The following is a 24,566-nucleotide window of genomic DNA, read 5'->3' as shown; positions in this document are numbered from 1 at the left end:
CATGTCACATCCGGCCAGACAGGAAGACACAGTAGACCAGTTTTGTAGACCAAAACTGCACTGTGCACCTTCACAGTGGATGATGGGGAAAGGAATCAGTGTTGGATACACCTTGCTGACAAACTATACTTTTTATTTATTTTTATATTCACACGCTTTATTAGCACAGTCCTTATCTTCCTTTAAAACATGAGAATCACTGAAGTATTCAAACCCTGCTCTGCATGAGGGGGAACACTGTCTGTATAACATCAGACCCCAAATGTTTCATGGTGGTTGTTTCCAGTTGTGTTACTTGTCCATTCTGGGATCAGGATACCTGATTGTCTACCTGATTGTCTGATCTAGGAGAGGTGCTACGTGGGCTGGCCTGCGGTCCAGCAGTTAGTGCCGCTGGCCCTGTGGGTTCCAATCCAACTCACTGACCTTGTGCTCCTCCCATCTCTCCTGTCTTTTCTCTACTATCCTATCTGCTAAATAAAACCACAAAATGAAACAGTAGAGGTGGGGTGATGAGTTTAACTGTGTGTGGTGTATAACAGTAGAGGTGGGACGATGAGTTTACCTGTACCTGTTTGCGCTCCCTTTTGGGGTGGATCTGTTGCTGTGGAGGTAGTTGCTGCTGCTGGGGGGGAGGGTTCATGATGACCGGAGCAGCCGGCACTGAGGACGTGTACTGCTGTTGGGCCGGGTAGTATGCCCCTGCTGTGGACAAGACAGAGAGAGTTGTCCCACAAACTTTAAATTAGCACGCAAGTAGTTATGAATGTCAGCACTTTTGGAAATCACCAGCAAAACGCCAAAGTTTGGTGTCAAGCATATGTGTTGTGAGAAGAGCTGCAGTACTAACCACTATGAGAAGCACTTAAAAACATTCTCCGTACTAATTCACCAGCCGCGGCAGATTGTCGGAGTATTTTCAGAATTAAAAGGAAACGTCACAATTTTTCTACTTTATATTCATCATCTCCAGCATCACCCCAACATATGAGAAAATGTAATGTTTCTTTGTTTTGTAGTAAAAAAGATAGCGGAAGATAAGTGTTTCCAATGACGACATGGGTGTGCTTCGTGTGATTTTGACCAATTGTGAATAGGCATTCGAAACACTTATCTTCCGCTATGTTTTTTACTACAAAACAGATAAAAGCACCATCTTCACATACAGTGCCGTGAAAAGTACTTATCCCCTTTCTAATTTTCTCTACTTTTTTATATTTATGATACTGAGTGTTATCAGATCTTCAACCAAAACCTAATATTAGATAAAGGGCACCTGAGTGAACAAACAATTACCTTCCAATTTAATTTATTTAATGTACAAAGTTACGCAACACCCAATGCCCCCGAGTGAAAAAGTAATTACCCCCTTAAACCCAATAACTGGTGGTGCCACCTTTAGTTGCAATGACTGCAACCAAATGCTTGCTGTAGTTGTTGATTTGTCTCTCACATTGCTGTGGAGGAATTTTGGCCCACTCTTGCATGCAGACCTGCATTAACTCAGCGATATTTTGGAGTTTTGAAGCATGAACTGCTCGTTTCAAGTCCTGCCACAACATCTCAATAGGGATTAGGTCTAGACTAGGCCATTCCAGAACTTCTAATTTGTTGCTTTTTAGCCATTTTCATGTAGGCTTTATTGTTTGTTTTCGATCATTGTCTTGCTGCATGACCCAGGTGAACTTCAGATCACAGACGGAGCGCCTGACATTCTCCTGTAGAATTCTCTGACACAGAAGAATTCATGGTTCCTTCTACTAAAGAAAGTCGTCCAGGTCCTGTGGCAGCAAAGCATTCCTAAATTGTCACACGATTGTGGAATGCAGTGTTTGGTTCTCGCCAGGTATAAAAATGGGACCCATGTCATCCAAAAAGTTACACTTTTAAAACATCTGTCCATAGAACATTCTTTCAAGAGTCTTCATGATGCTTTTTGGCAAACCTGAGTCAACATTTTGGACGACATGGGTCCCATTATGCCTGGCGAAAACCAAATGCTGCTTTGAATACAGTGCCTTCGGAAAGTATTCAGATCCCTTGACTTTTCAACATTTTGTTACAGCCTTATTCTAAAATGGATTACATAAAACATTTACACACAATGCCCCATGATGACAAAGCAAAAAACAGGTTTTTAGAAGTGTTTGCTAAGTTAAAAATAAAACCAAAATAACTTATTTACATAAGTATTCAGACCCTTTGCTATTAGACTCGAAATTGAGCTCAGTTGCATCCTGTTTCCATTGATCATCCTTGACATGTTTCTACAACTTGACTGGAGTCCACCTGTGGTAAATTAAATTGATTGAAAATGATTTGGAAAGGCACACACCTGTCAATACAAGGTCCCACAGTTGCCAGTGCATGTCAGAGCAAAAACCAAGCCATGAGGTCAAAGGAATTGTCCGTATAGCACTGAGACAGGATTGTGTCGAGACACATCTGGGGAAGGCTACCAAAAAGATTCTGCCGTATTGAAGGTCCCCAAGAACAGAGTGGCCTCCATTCTTAAATTGATAAGTTTGGAACCACCAAGACTCTTCCTAGAGCTGTCCGCCCGGTCAAACTGAGCAATCAGGGGAGAAGGGCCTTGGTCAGGGAGGTGACCAAGAACCCGATGGTCACTCTGACAGGGTTCCTCTTTGGAGATGGTTGTACTTCTGGAAGGTTCTCCCATCTCTGCAGCACTCCACCAATCAGGCCTTTATGGTAGAGCGGCCAGCCACTCCTCAGTAAAAAGGCACGACAGCCCGCTTGGAGTTTGCTAAAATGCACCTAAAGACTCTCAGACCATGAGAAACAAGATTCTCTGGTCTGATGAAACCAAGATTGAACTATTTGGCCTGAAGAGTGACCAAGTGTCACGTCTAGAGGTAACCTGGCACCATCCCTATGGTGAAACGTGGTGGTGGCAGCATTATATGCTGTAATCGCTGCCAAAGGTGCTTCAACAAAGTACTGAGTAAAGGGTCTGAATACTAATGTGAAATGTGATTTTTTAAATTTTTATTGTTAAAACATTTCTAAAAAACAGTTTTTGCTTTGTCATTGTGGGGTATTGTGTGTAGATGGACGAGGTGGGAAAAACCATGTAATCCATTTTAGAGTAAGCCTGTAACATAAAATGTGGATAGTCAAGGGGTCAAAAATACTTTCTGAAGGCACTGTAGATGTTATTTTATATTCTCAAACTAACAGCAGAGCCTATATGATGTCCTTCCATACAGGCATGACATGCTGGAGTGATGCTTCTATGCAAATGTTGTTGATCAGTAGGCTAATATACAATGCCTTCATTAAGTATTTACACCCTTTAACTTTTTACACATTTTGTTGTGTTACACCCCCAATTTAAAATGGATAAAATTTTGATATTTTTTACACTGGCCTAAACACAATACCCCATGTTAGTGGAATTTAGCTTTTATTTTATTTTATTACAAATTAATAAAAAATGTAAAGCTGAAATTGTTTGAATCAATAAGAAGTCAGGCTACGGAGTGGCGCAGCGGTCTAAGGCACTGCATCTCAGTGCAAGAGGTGTCACTACAGTCTCTGGTTCGAATCCAGGCTGTATCACACCCGGCCGTGATTGGGAGTCCCATATGGCGGCGCACAATTGGCCCATAATCGTCCGGGTTTGGCCATCATTGTAAATAAGAATTTGTTCTTAACTGACTTGCCTAGTTAAATAAAGGTTTATATATATATATATATATATATATATATATATATATATATATATATATATATATATATATATATATATATATATATTTTTTTTTAAGTATTCAACCCCTTTCTAATGGCAAGCCTAAATAAGTTCAGAAGTAAACGTTTGCTTAAAGTTGCATGGACTCACTCCCGTTTGCAATAGTGTTTAACATGATTTTTGAATGACTACCTCATCTCTGTACCCCACACATAGAGAAAATTGTACGGTCCCTCAGTCGAGCAGTACATTTCAAACACAGATTCAACCACAAAGAAGGACACCCATTAGTAGATGGATAAAAATGAAAATATGATACATTGAACATCCCTTTGAGCATGTTGATCACACTTTGGATGGTGTATCAATACACCCAGTCAATACAAAGATACAGGCGTCCTTCCTACCTCAGTAGCCGGAGAGGAAGGAAACCGCTCAGGGATTTCACCAGGAGGCCAATGGTGACTTTAAAACAGTTACAGAGTTTAATGGCTGTGATAGAAAACTGAGGATGGATCAACATTGTAGTTACTCCACAATACTATCTTAATTGACAAAAAAGTGAAAAGGAATGCCTCTAGAGAAAAGAATATTCCAAAAACATGCATCCTGTTAGCAACAAGGTTAATACTGTAAAAAATGTGGCAAAGCAATCAACTTTTTGTCCTGAACAAAGTGTTATGTTTGGAGCAAATCCAATTAAACACATTACTGAAAACCACTCTCCATATTTTCCAGCATAATAGTGGCTGCATCATGTTATGGGTATGCTTGTAATCAGGAGTTTTTCAGGATAAAAAGAGAACAGAATGGAGCTAAGCAAAGGAAGAATTTCAAGAGGAAAACATTTTTCACTCTGCTTTCCATCAGACACTGGGAGATGAATTCACCTTTCAGCAGGACAATAACCTAAAACACAAGGCCAAATCTACACTGGAGAAGACAGTGAATGTTCCTGAGTGGCTGAGTAACACTTGACTTAAATATATAGCAAGACCTAAAAATGGTTGTCTTGCAACGATCAACAACCAAATTGACAGAGCTTGAAGAATTTAGAAAATAATGACCAAATGTTGCACAATCCAGGTGTGGAAAGCTCTTACAAACTTATCCAGAAAGACTCACAGCTGTACTCTGCCAAAGGTGCTTCTACAAAGTATTGACGAATACTTACGTAAATTAGATATTTCAGTATTTTATTTTCAATAAATTTCACTAAATTTCTAAAAACATGTTTTCACTTTGTCATTATGGGGTATTGTGTGTAGATGGGTGACAAAAATCTATTTTGAATTCAGGCTGTAACAACAAAATGTGGAATAAGTCAAGGGGTATGAATACTTTCTGAAGGCACCATAAGTCCCAAATGGAAGGCAAACAGATTGTCATCTGTAGCACTACTGATCAGCCAAAACAATAACTCAATGCATGCACACACTTGAATATGTATTCACCTGCATCTGGAGTAGGCCTATGACACCTTCAGTTACCCAGTTTATCAAGAGATTTGCCATTCAAATACAATTATTACCATTATGTTATGTAGTTAGATTGGTAAAAAACTAAGTCAAATGTATTGTTTGATTAAAAAATGTATGCATTAATGCATACATGTCTGTCTATGGAAAATTGTGTCATCCCAGAAAAATCAGACTAGGCTACTTCAGGAAACAGGGCTAACTCTTTCCTCTGTTATAATGACATTTGTATTTACTATGGATCCCTACTCTTCCTGGGGTCCAGCAAAATTAAGGCAGTTTATACAATTTTAAAAACATTACAATACATTCACAGATTTCACAACACACTGTGTGCCCTCAGGCCCCTACTCCACCACTACCACATATCTAAAGTACAAAATCCATGTGTAAGTGTGTGTATAGCGCATGTTATCGTGTGTGTATGCATGTGTCTGTGCCTATGTTTGTGTTGCTTCAGTCCCCACTGTTCCATAAGGTGTATTGTTACCGCTTTTTAAAATCTAATTTTACTGCTTGCATCAGTTACTTGATGTGGACTAGATTTCCATGTAGTCATGGCTCTATGTAGTACTGTGCGCCTCCCATAGTCCATTCTGGACTTGGGGACTGTGAAGAGACCTCTTGTGGGGTATGCATGGTTGTCCGATGTGTGTGCCAGTAGTTCAGACAGACAGATCGGTGCATTGAACATGTCAATACTTTTCATAAATACAAATAGTGATGAAGTCAATCTCTCTTCCACTTTGAGCCAGGAGAGACTGACATGCATATTATTAATATTAGCTCTCTGTGTACATCCAAAGGCCAGCCGTGGTGTGGCACCTGACCACAGGACTGAACAGCAGTCCAGGTGCGACAAAACTAGGGCCAGTAGGACCTGCCTTGTTGATAGTGCTGTTAAGAAGGTAGAGTAGCACTTTATAGACAGATTTCTCCCCATCTTAGCTACTGTTGTATCAATATGTTTTGACCATGACAGTTTACAATCCAGGGTTACTCCAAGCAGTTTAGTCACGTCAACTTGCTCAATTTCCACATCATTTATTATTATTCCTTACCACCCACTCTGAAACTAACTGCAGCTTTTTGTTAAGTGTTGCAATCATTTCAGTCGCTGTAGTAGCTGACATGTATAGTGTTGAGTCATCCGCATACATAGACACACTGGCTTTACTCAAAGCCAGTGGCATGTCGTTAGTAAAGATTGAAAAATTAAGGGGTCTAGACAGCTGCCCTGGGGAATTCCTGATTCTACCTGGATTATGTTGGAGAGGCTTCCATTAAAGAACACCCTCTGTGTTGTTAGACCGGTAACGCTTTATCCTCAATATAGCAGGGAGTGTAAAGAGATACAACTTTTTTCCAGCAGCAGACTATGATCGATAATGTCAAAAGCCGCACTTAAGTCTAACAAAACAGTCCACAGACAAATCTTAGGCCCTAGGCATCTAGGGTAGATTTGAGAGGAATGTATTGGCATCAAGCAATATAGCTAAAATGCTACCAAGCCTATCAGAGAGCAATTTTTAGCCATCTTCAGACCTATATGTTAAGTGCCTAGGGAGTATGGGCTAGGGGTTGTTCCTGGACCAGAAGCAATTAAGGTAGGCCATAGGACCATGACAGCACTCCCTCCTCGAGTTGCCTGCCCACTAGCAATCCTTGCCCCACCCCTCTCTAGTCTTTTCCACATTCACACAGAGATCCCAAATTCCAACACTCCATCTTCAGAAATACAGTGAGGGAAAAAAGTATTTGATCCCCTGCTGATTTTGTACGTTTGCCCACTGACAAAGAAATGATCAGTCTATAATTTTAATGGTAGGTTTATTTGAACAGTGAGACACAGAATAACAAAAAAATCCAGAAAAACACGTCAAAAATGTTATAAATTGATTTGCATTTTAATGAGGGAAATAAGTATTTGACCCCCTATCAATCAGAAAGATTTCTGGCTCCCAGGTGTCTTTTATACAGGTAACGAGCTGAGATTAGGAGCACACTCTTAAAGGGGGTGCTCCTAATCTCAGCTTGTTACCTGTATAAAAGACACCTGTCCACAGAAGCAATCAATCAGATTCCAAACTCTTCACCATGGCCAAGACCAAAGAGCTCTCCAAGGATGTCAGGGACAAGATTGGAGACCTACACAAGGCTGGAATGGGCTACAAGACCATCGCCAAGCAGCTTGGTGAGAAGGTGACAACAGTTGGTGCTATTATTAGCAAATGGAACTAACACAAAAGAACTGTCAATCTGCCTCGGCCTGGGGCTCCATGCAAGATCTCACCTTGTGGAGCTGCAATGATCATGAGAACGATGAGGAATCAGCCCAGAACTACACGGGAGGATCTTGTCAATGATCTCAAGGCAGCTGGGACCATAGTCACCAAGAAAACAATTGGTAACACACTACGCCGTGAAGGACTGAAATCCTGCAGCGCCCGCAAGGTTCCCCTGCTCAAGAAAGCACATATACATGCCCGTCTGAAGTTTGCCAATGAACATCTGAATGATTCAGAGGACAACTGGGTGAAAGTGTTGTGGTCAGCTGACACCAAAATGGAGCTCTTTGGCATCAACTCAACTCGCCGTGTTTGGAGGAGGAGGAATGCTGCCTATGACCCCAAGAACACCATCCCCATCATCAAACATGGAGGTGGAAATATTATGCTTTGGGGGTGTTTTTCTGCTAAAGGGACAGGACAACTTCACCGCATCAAAGGGACGATGGACGGGGCCATGTACCGTCAAATCTTGGGTGAGAACCTCCTTCCCTCAGCCAGGACATTGAAAATGGGTCGTGGATGGGTATTCCAGCATGACAATGACCCAGAATACACAGCCAAGGCAACAAAGGAGTGGCTCAAGAAGAAGCACATTTAGGTCCTGGAGTGGCCTAGCCAGTCTCCAGACCTTAATCCCATAGAAAATCTGTGGAGGGAGCTGAAGATTCGAGTTGCCAAACGTCAGCCTCGAAACCTTAATGACTTGGAGAAGATCTGCAAAGAGGAGTGGGACAAAATCCCTCCTGAGATGTGTGCAAACCTGGTGGCCAACTACAAGAAACGTCTGACCTCTGTGATTGCCAACAAGGGTTTTGCCACCAAGTACTAAGTCATGTTTTGCAGAGGGGTCAAATACTTATTTCCCTCAGTAAAATGCAAATCAATTTATAACATATTTGACATGCGTTTTTCTGGATTTTTTTTGTTGTTATTCTGTCTCTCACTGTTAAAATAAACCTACCATTAAAATTAGAGACGGATCATTTTTTTGTCAGTGGGCAAACGTACAAAATTAGCAGGGGATCAAATACTTTTTTCCCTCACTGTACATGACTCCACAATTAATTAGTATTACCTGGTCTTTCCAGACCTGGCTTTCCTAGTTCTTTCCGGACCTGAACTTCCAAGGCCGTCAGCTACAGTATGAACCAGTCTCCTCCCACTCTCTCAAACTCACACACATCCCCCTCTTCTCTCACAGAAAAAAAACTCACGGAAGTGGCCTCTGTGAATAGCACACATTTCAGTCTAACTCGCATTGTTGACCAGGAAGAGCACCGACTAAATTTAGTCAAAACCCACACCGAGCACTGAGAGGGAGGGAGGGAGAGGGGGAACATGCACAAAAAGAGAAAGCAAAGGGAACAGGACTTTCTTGGAGAGTTCCCCTCCCAGTAAATAAGAGTTTGAAATATGAGTCACGACGAGAGGGAGGGAATGGGGAGCAGGGTGGAGAGCGAGTGGGGTTAAAGGAGACGGTGTAACCAGACCACATCACATAGTTACCCTCAGCCTGCTGGGAGCTCATCCTAGAGGCACAGTTCCCCAATCTCAATGGCATCCCGAGAGTGTGAGAGAGAGGAGAACACAAGGGGGAGAAGAGGGTATCGTCTCTGAAGTCCTCCTCTCCTGTCTACAGCTGAGTTATCCCCTCAACTGCTTAAGAGTCTTTACTACTCTCCTCCGTCATTTGACCTCTCTCTGTTTCACCCCCCTCTCCTTCCCTATTTCTCTCTCAACTCTATCAACAAGTAGCCCAAGTCTCCCGGGGTCAGCAGTGTGGAGATGCAGAGGAGAGAGCTGTACACCATGAGAGAGAGAGAGAAAAGAGAGACACGTCGTTTAAAAAATGTTTTTTTAATGGAAGTGATCTGGGCTTCCAGCTAGGTCAGAGCCCAGGACGTAGGTGGGGGGAGGGGTTAGTAAATCACTCAAATGTGGGCTAAAAATAACCCCCTCCCACCCGTATCCCATCACCACAAAGCCTGAGAGGGTAGGAGGAAACTGTTTTTCACCTGGCCGTGATCATGTTGCCAGTACCACCTAATGGATCGGAGGTATATGGCATGTATTCTATGGCTCTACAGAATGTGCTGCTTATGCCAGTTTTCCACTGTGGTACTCAGTTAATTGCTACTCCTGTCACGACTACTAGAGGTCGACCGATTATGATTTTTCAACGCCGATACCAATTATTGGAGGACCCAAAAAAGCCGATGCCGATTAATCAGCCGATTTAAAAATGTATTTGTAATAATGACAATTACAACAATACTGAATGAACACTTATTTTAACTTAATATAATACATCAATAAAATCTATTTAGCCTCAAATAAAAAATGAAACGTTCAATTTGGTTTAAATAATGCAAAAACAAGGTGTTGGAGAAGAAAGTAAAAGTGCAATATGTGCCATGTAAGAAAGCTAACGTTTACGTTCCTTGCTCAGAACATGAGAACATATGAAAGCTGGTGGTTCCTTTTAACATGAGTCTTCAATATTCCCAGGTAAGAAGTTTTAGGTTGTAGTTATTATAGGAATTATAGGGACTATTTCTCTCTATACCATTTGTATTTCATATACCTTTGACTATTGGATGTTCTTATAGGCACTTTAGTATTGCCAGTGTAACAGTATAGCTTCTGTCCCTCTCCTCGCTCCTACCTGTGCTCGAACCAGGAACACATCGACAACAGCCACCCTCGAAGCAGCGTTACCCATCGCTCCACAAAAGCCGCAGCCCTTGCAGAGCAAGGGGAACAACTACTCCAAGTCTGCGAGCAAGTGACGTCACCGATTGAAACGCTATTAGCGCGCACCCCGCTAACTAGCTAGCCATTTCACATCGGTTACACCAGCCTAATCTCGGGAGTTGATAGGCTTGAAGTCATAAACAGCGCAATGCTTGAAGCATTGCGAAGAGCTGCTGGCAAACGCACTAAAGTGCTGTTTGAATGAATGCTTACAAGCCTGCTGGTGCCTACCATCGCTCAGTCAGACTGCTCTATCAAATCATAGACTTAATTATAACATAATAACACACAGAAATACGTGCCTTAGGTCAATAAAATGGTCGAATCCGGAAACTATCATTTCGAAAACAAAACGTTTATTCTTTCAGTGAAATACGGAACCGTTACGTATTTTATCTAACGGATGGCATCCCTAAGTCTAAATATTGCTGTTACATTGTACAACCTTCAATGTTATGTCATAATTATGTACAATTCTGGCAAATTAATTACGGCCTTTGTTAGGAATAAATGGACTTCACACAATTCGCAATGAGCCAGGCGGCCCAAACTGCTGCATATACCCTGACTGCTTGCACGGAACGCAAGAGAAGTTACAATTTCCCTAGTTATAAGAAATTCATGTTAGCAGGCAATATTAACTAAATATGCAGGTTTAAAAATATATACTTGTGTATTGATTTTAAAGAAAGGCATGGATGTTTATGGTTAGGTACATTGGTGCAACGACAGTGCTTTTTTCGCAAATGTGCTTGTTAAATCATCACCCGTTTGTCAAAGTAGGCTGTGACTCAATGAGAAATTAACAGGCACCGCATCGATTATATAAACTAGGAATATCATCAACCATGTGTAGTTAACTAGTGATTATGTTAAGATTGATTGTTTTTTTATAAGATAAGTTTAATGCTAGCTAGCAACTTACCTTTAGCTTCTTGCTGCCCTCGCGTAACAGGTAGTCAGCCTGCCACGCAGGCTCCTCGTGGAGTGCAATGAGAGGCAGGTGGGTTAGAGCGTTGGACTAGTAACCCGGAAGGTTGCAAAAACGAATCCCCGAGCTGACAAGGTAAAAATCTGTCGTTCTGCCCCTGAACAAGGCAGTTAACCCACCGTTCCTAGGGCGTCATTGAAAATAAGTGTTTTTCTCAATAAAGTTTAAAAAAATATATTTTATTTTTTATCGGCAAACACCTTTTACCGATTGTTATGAAAATCGGCCCTAATTAAATCGGCCATTCCGATTAACTGGTCGACCTCTAAAGAATACACCTTAGCTGTGGAAAAATATGGCAGACCCAAACCATGCCTGGTTCCACCTCCAGGAGGGTGTATTGACGAAACAGAGTAAACCTACTAGTTCACCAAAAGAGGGCCCAAACAAACACTTATCGTATTCACACTGAAAGATGCAAGCAGAAACCAACTGTATTTCCCCCCAATTTTCTCACGAATTAAGTCTGGTTAAATAAAAAAAGAAAACATGTTGCTGTCTCATCAGGGCTCTAGTGTGTGTGTGGGTTGCTGAAACCAAGTTCTCGTCTCCTTGTCATATGACAAGTGAAGAAGAGGGTTGTGTGTCAGACTGACCTCAGGACATGTGACTTCTGGAAAAAAGAGTGACACACACACCATGACAACCTTACGACGTGGCTGATAAAGATGCAACAACCATACGACATCCTAAAAAAAGAACAGGCCATGCACACATTTTCTAGGGAGATGATCATACCTAAAGCAGAGTGAAGCAAGTCTCAATAGCCCCACTGCAGATTTACAACTTGGGCTGTGGTCTTTACATACAGTACGGCCAACTAATATACACAAAGTATGTGGACACCCCTTCAAATTAGTGAATTCGGCTTTTTCCAGCCACACCCGTTGCTTACAGGTGTATAAAATCAAGCACACTGCCATGCAATCTCCAGAAACAAACATTGGCAGTAGAATGGCCTTAATGAAGAGCTCAGTGACTTTCAACATGGCACCGTCATAGGATGCCACCTTTCCAACAAGTCAATTCGACAAATTTCTACCCTGCTAGAACTGCCCCGGTCAACTAAGTGCTGTTATTTTTTATTTTCTCAGGGTGTGGATCAGCTTTAATATTGCGGATAGATTGTTGCTTCCATCAATGTAATTGTCTACATCATTTCCAATCCCCCATATATTTTTGGGAGTCTCTCTCTCTGGCTCTCTCCACACAAACATTCGTACACACACAAACATTCATACATATACACAGAAACACATGTATACAAACACTTTTCTTAGAATATACCTTTATTATTCCCCGCAAACCTTACCACCCCTCCCCCAATTGGAGTAAACTAATAAACAATAACAATTAGGCTTCTACCTTCAGTTTATACACATTTTACAGGCACAATCTATTTTACAATAGTTTTATTTTATTAGAATTTTAGTCCTGGCATTCCAACATTTCTGATGTCCATCCAGTTTGATTTCTATTTGTAACTGTGCTATTTCACAAAATGTCTGAACCTATTTACATTTTACAGACCCTGTATGTTTTACATTTTTATCGTGTTATTATCCCCACCCTTCAGGTCCATTCAATCCCTCCCATCTATCTCTTAACACCATATTTTGGATTTCTAGTCGCCATATATTTTTCAACTGCACTGTGATGCTTCACAAAAGTACGGAACCTTTCGATTCGCATAGCTTCTACAGATGGTAAAATAAAGATACAATTTTTTGCTAAAATAATTATATTATTGATCGATTGACTATGACTTTTCAAATCACCCATTATTGCCATCTGGAGCATTAGTTTTAGGTAAATGTTGCAATTCTTCAGCCATTCCTGGACCTAAGACCAAAAATCAGCTACATATGAACAGCACAAAAATAAATGATCTAATGACTCTGCCCCCTCGCAGCAAAATCTGCAGAGCAGGGAAGATTGTATGTATATATATATATATATATATATGTATATATATGTATATGTATATATATGTATATATATGTATATATATATATATATATATATAACATTCTATTGGTTGCAAGAATTTTGTATAATAATTTAAATTGAAAAATGTGAAGTTTTGAATCCGGCGTTGTTTTGCGTGTCAATTCATAAACCATGTGCCACGGAATCGGTACATCGAAAATCTCTTCCAAACTATTTTGCCATTTATATGGCAAAGCTGTACATTTGTGGTCCTTAACTTCTCTAGGGTAGGGGGCAGCATTCAGAATTTTGGATGAAATGCATGCCCAAATTAAACTGCCTGCATCTCGGGCCCAGAATATATGATATGCATATAACTGGTAGATTTGGATAGAAAACACTCTAAAGTTTCCAAAACTGTTAAAGTGTGCCTGTGAGTTTAACAGAACTGATTTGGCAGGCGAAAACCTGAGAAAAATCCATTCAGGAAGTAGTTATTTTTTTTGGTTTTGTAGGTTTCTATTCAATGCCAATACAGTATCCATTGACTTAGGACTCAAATTGCAGTTTCTATGCCTTCCACTAGATGTCAACAGTCTTCAGAAATTGTTTCAGGCTTGTATTCTGAAAAATGAAGAAGTAAGAGCAGTCTGAATGAGTGGACCCTGCCGTGTCACAGAGCTTTTTCCTGCGCCAGACCGAGAGAGTGCGTTTCTTGTTTACCTTTTAAATTGACGACGTTATTGTCCGGTTGAAATATTATCGATTATTGAGGCTAAAAACAACCTGAGGTTTGAATATAAACATTGTTTGACATGTTTCTATGAACTTTATGGATACAATTTTGATTTTTTTGTGTTCCTGTTTTGACTGCGTTTGAGCCTGTGGATTACTGAAGAAAATGCAAACAAAACAGAGGTTTTTGGGTATAAAGAGACTTTATCGAACAAAATGAACATTTGAGTAAATGAATGTCTGCTGAGTGCAACCATATGTAGATCATCAAAGGTAAGGGACTCATTTTATCTCTATTTATAAATTGTGTAACTGTTCTACCTGGCTGGCTACTGTTTGTAATGATTTGTCTAGTGGGCTATGTTCTCAAATAATCGTAAAGTATGCTTTCGCCGTAAAGCATTTTTAAAATCTGACACCGTGGTTGGATTCACAAGCAGTTAATCTTTAAACCTATGTAAAATATGTTTCGTTTTCTGAATTTTTATAATAAGTATTTCTGTATTTGAATTTGGCGCCCAGCAGTTTCACTGGCTGTTGAAGAGGTGGGACGCTACCGTCTCACGTGCCCAAGAGAGGTTAAATTAAATTGGTCTATGTTTTTATTTATCACAATATTCTTTAACCATTTATGGTCTTTAATGCAGAGCCGACAGACAAGTTCCTTACTTTCCCCCTTGTACTTGCCTCTTCCATTTTTGTGGTAATGCTGCAATTAGTTGGTTATAATTTTGGGTAGAGCAGACATTTCCATATGTCTGTGTTAGCTGCATGTGTGACAACTTCACCGGTCTTATTTATGATATCATTTACAAAAATTATACCTTTTTAAAAAAATGTATTGAAAAATAAGGGTTTATCACCAATTAGTATATTTGAGTTTAACCACAATATTTGTTGTATTATTTGTTGTCTTTTCAGGTGGATTAAACTGAAATTGTAATCAACTTTCTAAGGCTTGTTTAAAAAAGAACGATATTTTGGAGATGATTTGGTTTTCAAATTACCGAAAGTGAGCAGTTGTAATCTGAATAAAGGGGAAAAGGTCCATTCTTGAACATGGGGTGAGACATTCTTACTAATTTACTAGAGAACCATTTCGGATTTAAGTATAACTTTTGTATGACTGATGCCTTTAGTGAGAGGTCTAACGCTTTTAATATTTAATAATTTATGCCCTCCGAATTAATATTTGTTATATAAATAGGCCCGTTTAATTTTGTCTGGCTTGCCATTCCAAATAAAATGGAATATTTTTTGTTTATATAATTGAAAAAGCAGGTAGGCAAAATCATAAGCAAATAGGTAAACTGTGATATGACTAAAGAGTTAAATCAGGGTGACTTTTCCACAAATAGACAGGTATTTTCCCTTCCATGGTAGCAAGAGCTTATCTATTTTTGCTAACTTTCTATAAACATTTATTGAAGTGAAATCATTTCTTTCTTTCAGGATATGTACATTGGGGCAAAAAAGTATTTAGTCAGCCACCAATTGTGCAAGTTCTCCCACTTAAAAAGATGAGGGAGGCCTGTAATTTTCATCATAGGTACACTTCAACTATGACAGACAAAATGAGAAAAAAAAATCCAGAAAATCACATTGTAGGATTTTTAATGAATTTATTTGCAAATTATGGTGGAAAATAAGTATTTGGTCAATAACAAAAGTTTCTCAATACTTTGTTATATACCCTTTGTTGGCAATGACAGAGGTCAAACGTTTTCTGTAACTCTTCACAAGGTTTTCACACACTGTTGCTGGTATTTTGGCCCATTCCTCCATGCAGATCTCCTCTAGAGCAGTGATGTTTTGTGGCTGTTGCTGGGCAACACGGACTTTCAACTCCCTCCAAAGATTTTCTATGGGGTTGAGATCTGGAGACTGGCTAGGCCACTCCAGGACCTTGAAATGCTTCTTACGAAGCCACTCCTTCGTTGCCCGGGCGGTGTGTTTGGGATCATTGTCATGCTGAAAGACCCAGCCACATTTCATCTTCAATGCCCTTGCTGATGGAAGGAGGTTTTCACTCAAAATCTCACGATACATGGCCCCATTCATTCTGTCCTTTACACGGATCAGTCGTCCTGGTCCCTTTGCAGAAAAACAGCCCCAAAGCATGATGTTTCCACCCCCATGCTTCACAGTAGGTATGGTGTTCTTTGGATGCAACTCAGCATTCTTTGTCCTCCAAACACGACGAGTTGAGTTTTTACCAAAAAGTTCTATTTTGGTTTCATCTGACCATATGACATTCTCCCAATCTTCTTCTGGATCATCCAAATGCTCTCTAGCAAACTTCAGACGGGCCTGGACATGTACTGGCTTAAGCAGGGGGACACGTCTGGCACTGCAGGATTTGAGTCCCTGGCGGCGTAGTGTGTTACTGATGGTAGGCTTTGTTACTTTGGTCCCAGCTCTCTGCAGGTCATTCACTAGGTCCCCCCGTGTGGTTCTGGGATTTTTGCTCACCGTTCTTGTGATCATTTTGACCCCACGGGGTGAGATCTTGCGTGGAGCCCCAGATCGAGGGAGATTATCAGTGGTCTTGTATGTCTTCCATTTCCTAATAATTGCTCCCACAGTTGATTTCTTCAAACCAAGCTGCTTACCTATTGCAGATTCAGTCTTCCCAGCCTGGTGCAGGTCTACAATTTTGTTTCTGGTGTCCTTTGACAGCTCTTTGGTCTTGGCCATAGTGGAGTTTGGAGTGTGACTGTTTGAGGTTGTGGACAGGTGTCTTTTATACTGATAACAAGTTCAAACAGGTGCCATTAATACAGGTAACGAGTGGAGGACAGAGGAGCCTCTTAACCTTTTCTCAATAGGGGGTGCTGTTTTCACTTTGTAAAAATTCCGTTCCCAAATTAAACTGCCTCGTACTCAATTCTTGCTCGTACAATATGCATATTATTATTACTATTGGATAGAAAACACTCTAGTTTCTAAAACCGTTTGAATTATATCTGTGAGTAAAACAGAACTCAAGTTGGAGCAATTTTCCTGTGAGGAAGTGAGAAATCTGAAATCAGGCAGGCAGTTCTGGGGTCAGTTTATTCATTTGCATGTCTTCTATTGGTCGAGATGCACTGCATACGCCTTCCCCTAGATGTCAGCAAATAGTGAGAATTGGAATGGAGTTGCTAGGCAGATCTGAGGCCATATAAATGGTCTGGGAACGTGGGGTGCAGTCTTTTCATCATTCGCCATGACGCAAGACAGACCTCAGGATTGCGTTCTGGAAAGCTCCCGTTATAGGCCTTAGATATATCCTGCTCTGATTTTATTCGATATAGGTGTTAAAGACATCATAATGTAGTTATTTTAAACCGAGTTATATCAGTTTATATCAGTATATTGCGATTTTCGGATATTTCTTAGTGCTGCGTTATAGTGAGTTGGACACGTCTTCGCCACATGGCTAATGTTTACTGCTAATTCCAAAGTTGAAGGCGACAATCTACAACCGAGCAACGATTCCTCTGGACAAAGGACAACTTGCCCAAGATTCTGATGGGAGCTCATCAAAAAGTAAGAAGTATTTATGATGTTAATTCGTTGTTCTGTTGAAAAATGTTGACCTACTATTCCGCCATTAATTTCGGTGCGGTCTCGCTTTAACGCACGCTGTATGTCGTAGTAACGTTAATTTTAAAAATCTAACACAGCGGTTGCATTAAGAACTAATGTATCTTTCATTTGCTGTCCAACCTGTATTTTTTAGTCAAGTTTATGATTAGTTAATGATTAGATTAGGTGCCTCTCCCAAGATTTCTCCCGACATTTTGTTGGCAGCTTGGCTACTATTCTCATTGTATAACCACGATTTGTGCCGCTAAATATGCACATTTTCGAACAAACTCTATATGTATTGTGTAATATGATGTTATGAGACTGTCATCTGAAGAAGTTTGAGAAGGTTAGTGAAAAAATGTATATCTTTTGCTGGTTTATTCGTTATCGCTATTGTTGGCTTGAATCAATGCTGTTGTGTGGTTGGCTATTGTAGTAAGCTAATATAATGCTATATTGTGTTTTCGCTGTAAAACACTTAAAAAATCTGAAATATTGGCTGGATTCACAAGATCTTTGTCTTTCATTTGCTGTACGCTGTGTATTTTTCATAAATGTTTTATGATGAGTATTTAGGTAATTCACGTTGGTCTCTGTAGTTATTCTAGTTGCTTTGGTGAGAGTTGTGATGGTGGCTGCAATGTAAAACTATGATTTATACCTGAAATATGCACATTTTTCGAACAAAACATATGCTATACAATAAATATGTTATAAGACTGTCATCTGATGAAGTTGTTTCTTGGTTAGTGACTATTTATATCTTTATTTGGTCGAAATTGTGATAGCTACCTATGCAGGAAAAAAATGGTGGAGAAAAAAAAGTTGTGTCTTTCGCTATCGTGGTTAGCTAATAGAAATACATATTGTCTTCCCTGTAAAACATTTTAAAAATCAGAAATGATGGCTGGATTCACAAGATGTGTATCTTTCATCTGGTGTCTTGGACTTGTGATTTAATGATATTTAGATGCTAGTATTTACTTGTGACGCTATGCTAGGCTATGCTAGTCAGCTTTTTTACTGATGGGGGTGCTCCCGGATCCGGGATTGTGACCAAGTAGAAGTTAAAGAAGAAGTTACAGGTCTGTGAGAGCCAGAAATCTTGCTTGTTTGTAGGTGACCAAATACTTATTTTCCACCATAATTTGCAAATAAATTCATTAAAAATCCTACAATGTGATTTTCTGGATTTCCCCCCCTCATTTTGTCTGTCATAGTTGAAGTGTACCTATGATGAAAATTACAGGCCTCTCATCTTTTTAAGTGGGAGAACTTGCACAATTGGTGGCTGACTAAATACTTTTTTGCCCCACTGTATACCGAGTACGTCCACATCCCCGTCAGAACATTTTATTGGTAAACTACACAGTAATGTAAAAGTTGAATTTTTTGGTGATCCAATACATAATATAGTACACTTATCATAATTTGGTTTTAATCCAAAGAGGTTTGAAAAAGTATCTAGAACCTCTATGAGGCTATGGAGGGATTCTAATTGTGGTTTTAAAAGAAAACACGAATCAGCGTACAATGACACCATTGTTATTAAGCCACGGATTTCTAATCCCTTAATATTATTGTTGGATTCAATCTTAACAGCTAACATTTGGATGGCAATAATAAATAGATATGGCGATAGTGGACAACCTTGTTTTACTCCTCTTGATAGTTTAAAACTGTCTGAGATTTAGCCATTATTTACTATTTTACACCTAGGGTTACTATACATAACTTTAAGCATTTTAATAAGAGATTCTCCAAAACTGAAATATTCTAGGCATTTATATATAAACTATTCATACTTTATCAAAAGCCTTTTCAAAATCAGTATTCTATTGTTTCCAGTACTTGTCTTATATTATCTCCAAAGTATCGTCCATGTAAAAAACCTGTCTGATTAGGTTGAATAATATCTGTCAATACCTTTTTAATTCTATGCGCCAAGCATTTAGCTTGAATTTTTGCATCACACCTCGTGATGCAAAAACAAGTTTAAGAGGCCTCCATTTTTTCAATGGACTGGATCTTTATATATACACACACCACTTGGATCCTGTTTCAGTAATAATGAAATCAGACCTTGTTGCGTGTCCGATAATCTACAGTTAAGATGGGAGTGGTAATAATGATAATAATGGTCCTCTGAGTATATCAAATAAAGTTTGGTATACTTCCACTGATATGCCATCCAGCCCTGGAGTTTTACCAGCCTTAAAGGCTTTAATTGCATCAATAAGGTCCTCCTCTGTAATTTGGCCTTCACATGAGTCTTTCTGTACAGATGTTAATTTGACATTATTAACAGGGAAAAAATCCATACAATTAGCTTATTTTACTTCCTCTTTCAAAATATTGTTTGGTGAATCATGTGTAAATCCTTTTGTAACAAGTGTCAATAAAAAAAAAATTGGTAGAATTTCTATGTTGAAGACAGAGAAATAATAACTTATCCCATCCAGTTCACTTTATTTTTATAATATATTGAACTGGATCTTTCTTGAATAGGTTGCTCCATTTATTTTCCCTCTAACTTATTCTGTGCCTCTATGGCACCGTTTTTATTGCTATCTAACTGTACTGTTAGTCCTTCAATTTCCTTTGTTAATATGGACTCTTTTGATCTAAATTGCTTTTGTTTTATAGATGAGTACTGAATTGCATGGCCTCTAAAAGGCACATTTAAAAAAAAGTGTCCCACACAATAAGGTGATGTTATTGTGAAGTGGAAATTTCTAGGAGCAACAAAGGCTCAGCTATGAAGTGGTAGGCCACACAAACTCACAGAACATGACAGCTGAGTGCTGAAGTGCGTAGCGCGTAAAAATGGTCTTTCCTCAGTAGCAACACTCACTACCAAGTTCCAAACTGCCTCTGGAAGCAACGTTAGCACAATAAACTGTTGACCGGGAGATTCATGAATTGGTTTCCATGGCCGAGCAGCTGCACAGAAACCTAAGATCATCATGCACAATGCCAAGTGGTGTAAAGCTCGCCGCCATTGGACGCGTTCTCACGCTTCACCATCTGTCAGTCCGATGGATGAATCTGAGTTTGGTGGATGCCAGGAGAATGCTACCTGCACCAATGCATAGTTCCAAATGTATAGTTTGGTGGAGGAGGAATAATGGTCTGTGGCTGTTTTTCATGGTTTGGGCTAGGTCCCTTAGTTCCAGTGAAGGGAAATGTTAATGCTACAGCATATAATGACATTCAAGATGATTCTGTGCTCCCAACTTTGTGGCAATAGTTTGTGGAAGGCCCTTTCCTGTTTCAGCATGACAATACCCCTGTGCACAAAGCAAGGTCCATACAGAAATGGTTTGTCAAGATCGGTGTGGAAGAACTTGACTGGCCTGCACAGAGCTCTGACCTCAACCCCATTGAACACCTTTGGGATGAATTGGAAAGCAGACTGCGAGCCAGGCCTTATCACCCAACATTAGTACCCGACCTCACTAATGCTATTGTGGCTGAATGAAAACCAGTAGTGGAAAGCCTTCCCATAAGAGTGGAGGCTGTTGTAGCAGTAAATAGGGGGGGGGGTCAACTCCATATTAATGCCCATGATTTTGGAATGAGATGTTGGACGAGCAGGTGTCAACATACTTTTTAATATGCCAGGTAGTCTATACTGGTTGTAAAGCGGGATGAATGTGTTTAATTTTAAGAATTTAGCAATAAACATTGCAGCAAAAGAAAGCTGGGATCCTCTTAAATAGTGGCCAGTCAAAACTCTGTTTTCACACATGATTGTGCAATGACTGGCCTTATAAGAACAGGTGTTTCACTGGGCTTTGTAGACGATGGGCTCTCTAAACGTGTTCCAGGGGTCCTAGACTTATAGGCTACGTTCGGAGTTATTTGGCCACTTTAGTTGTGATACAAACCTTATCAAAACATATAGACCTATGGAATAGGCTAAATGATGCATGCAACTGATTTGAAATGTCAAACTAAAAAAGAAAACTGATTTGAATTTGAAAGTAATGCACTGTTCCTTGCCTCTTTAGACTGCACACGCTGGGCATCATTCACCAGCGATAATATTCTCACCTGTCAGACTATTCTCAATTTAATTTGGTATGTAAAAAAATTGTGTGCGATATTAGTTGATTTAGAATGGGATATTATGCTGCACCTGTCGGAAGAGGGGCAAAAAAAGACGCCATTTGTATGCACTTGAATAGAAATTGGAGGACACTTTTCTCACGCTTAATTTTCATGCCAGCTATGAGGAGCTGGCTCTCAAACTCTGAATGCCAGGGCTCTCATTAAGTATTTGATTTTCGATTGCAATAATGTCAGACTGATAAGAGGGACAATAGAGCGCTTAGTACAAGGCTATTAGCAACTGGCCGCCCTCCATTTGGCAAATCTGACCATAATTCTTTCCTCCTGATTCTGCTTAGAAGCAAAAACGAAAGCAGGCAGTACCAGTGACTCGCTCAATACAGAAGTGGTCACATGATGCGGATGCTACGCTACAGGACTGTTTTGCCTAAACAGACTGGAATATGTTCCGGAATTCATCCAATGGCATTGAAGAGTATACAACCACAGTCACCGGCTTCATCAATAAGTGCGTCGATGGCGTCGTCCCCACAGTGACCGTACGTACATATCCCAACCAGAAGTCATGGCTTACAGGCAACATCCGCACTGAGCTAAAGGCTAGAGCTTCCACTTTCAAGGAGCGGGACACTAATCCGGACGCTTATAAGAAATCCCACTATGCCTTCAGACGAACCATCAAACAGGCAAAGCATCAATACAGGACTAAGATTGAATAATTCTACGCACACTCTGACGCTCTTCGGATGTGGCAGGGCTTGCAAACTATTACGTATAAAAAAGAAAACCCAGCCGCGAGCTGCTCAGTGACGCGAGCCTACCAGACCAGCTAAATTCCTTTTATGCTTGCTTCGAGGCAAGCAACACTGAAGCAGCATCTGCCACACTGATGCTCAACACTGGGGCACCTCAGGGATGCGTGCTTAGTCCCCCTGTACTCCCTCCCTGCTCACCCACGACAGCGTGGCCAAGGAAGACTCCAACACCATCATTAAGTACGCTGACGACAACAGTGGTAGGCCTGAACAATTAGACAGCCAAAAGGGAGGTGGTCAGACCTGACAGTGTGGTGCCAGGACAACAACCTCTCACTCAATGTGAGTAAGACAAAGGAGGTGATCGTGGAATACAGGAAAAGAAGGGCCGAACAGGCCCCCATTAACATCGACGGGGCTGTAGTCAAGCGGGTCGGGAGTTAACTTCTTATGGCCGCAGGGGCAGTATTGAGTAGCTTGGATGAAAGGTGCACCGAGGAGCCCATAGTAAACTGCCTGCTCCTCAGTCCCAGTTGCTAATATATGCATATTATTATTCATATTGGATAGAAAACACTCTGAAGTTTCTAAAACTGTTTGAATGATGTCTGTGAGTGTAACAGAACTCATATGGCAGGGCAAAAACCTGAGAAAAAATCCAAACAGGAAGTGGGAATTCTGAGGTTGGTAGATTTTCAACACAGCCCCTATTGAACAAACAGTGGGATATGGATGAGTTTGCACTTCCTACGGCTTCCACTAGATGTCAACAGTCTGTAGAACCTTGTCTGATGCCTCTACTGTGAAGTGGGGCCGAAGGATACAGGAAATAGTCAGGTCTACCATGACCTGGCCATGCTCTGACCATGCGCGTTCACATGAGAGGGAGCTCTGTTCCATCGCATATCTGAAGTCAATGTAATTCTCCGGTTGGAACGTTACTGAAGAATTATGTTAAAAACATTCTAAAGATTGATTCAATACATCATTTGACATGTTTCTACTGACTTTTACGGAACTTTTTGACATTGTCAGCTTTTAGTGAACGCGCTTTCTGACTTTGGATTTGTTTACCAAACACGCTAACAAAAATAGCTATTTGGACATAAATGATGGACATTACCGAACAAAACGAAAACTTCTTGTAGAAGTGGGAGTCCTGGGAGTGCATTCCGATGAAGATCAGCAAAGGTAAGTGAAGATTTATAATGCTTTTTATGAGTTTTGTTGACTGCACAATTTGTCAGGTAACTGTATGGCTTCCTTTTGTGGCTGATTGCTGTTCTCAGATTATTGAATATTGTGCTTTTGCCGTAAAGCTTTTTGAAATCTGACACAGCGGTTGCATTAAGAACAAGTGTATCTTTAATTCTATGTAAAACATGTATCTTTCATCAAAGTTTATGATGAGTATTTATGTTATTTGACGTGGCTCTCTGCAATTTCTCCGGATATTTTGGAGGCATTTCTGAACATGGCGCCAATGTAAACTGAGGTTTTTGGATATAAATATGAGCTTTATCGAACAAAACATATGTATTGTGTAACATGAAGTCCTATGAGTGTCATCTGATGAAGATCATCAAAAGTTAGTGATTCATTTTATCTCTATTTCTGCTTCTTGTGACTCCTGTCTTTGGCTGGAAAAATGACTGTTTTTCTGTGATTTTGCAGTGACCTAACAATCGTTTGTGGTGCTTTCGCTGTAAAGCCTATTTGAAATCGGACACTTGTGGGATTAACAACAAGATTACCTTTAACATGGTATAAGATAAATGTATGTTTGAGGAATTTTAATTATGAGATTTTTGTTGTTTGAATTTGGCGCCTTGCACTTTCACTGGCTGTTGTCATATCATCCCGTTAACAGGATTGCAGCCATAAGAAGTTAAATTCCTTGGTGTCCATATCACTAACAAACCTTCATGGTCCAAACTAGGGTTGCAAAGGGTCAGAAATTTACCAGTAAATTTCCTGAATTTTTCAATGGGAAGTTAAACCCGGGAATTTTGGGAATTTTGCTTAAATTCATCAATAAAGTTAGCTTATAACAGTGAACCTTTTTTTGTGGGATACACAAGGCAATTCTAGGTCTTGTGGCATATTTTGGTTAAACTATTCCCAATTCAATGGAATTGCAACCCTCTGCATGCACAGTGCAATCTTCCATCACATGTACAGCTGATTCTCAAGATCTTGCACACTAACGAGATGCTATTGAGCCCACACTACTACACTGTCTGAGGCAAGGACTACAAGCTTTCTGGTAAA

General features: G+C 40.1%; 1 protein-coding gene across 8 annotated transcripts in view; it reads right to left on the bottom strand.

Annotated features, from left to right (window-relative positions):
• LOC120018104 (eukaryotic translation initiation factor 4 gamma 1-like) overlaps positions 1-24,566 on the bottom strand; it is a 92,666-nt gene that overhangs the window by 40,821 nt on the left and 27,279 nt on the right. For 7 of the 8 annotated variants that reach the window (XM_038961091.1, XM_038961092.1, XM_038961090.1 and 4 more), the window contains one exon: positions 566-705. In XM_038961091.1, the coding sequence (XP_038817019.1) occupies positions 566-705 (140 nt within the window). The remainder of the gene's footprint in view (positions 1-565; positions 706-24,566) is intronic. The other variant, XM_038961093.1, reaches the window with a different exon arrangement.

Source organism: Salvelinus namaycush, chromosome 23 (assembly GCF_016432855.1).
Source record: "Salvelinus namaycush isolate Seneca chromosome 23, SaNama_1.0, whole genome shotgun sequence".
In the NCBI taxonomy this organism is placed as follows: domain Eukaryota; kingdom Metazoa; phylum Chordata; class Actinopteri; order Salmoniformes; family Salmonidae; genus Salvelinus; species Salvelinus namaycush.
The sequence above is the reverse complement of the archived record's forward strand: the minus strand, read 5'-3'. Positions and strand labels throughout refer to the sequence as shown.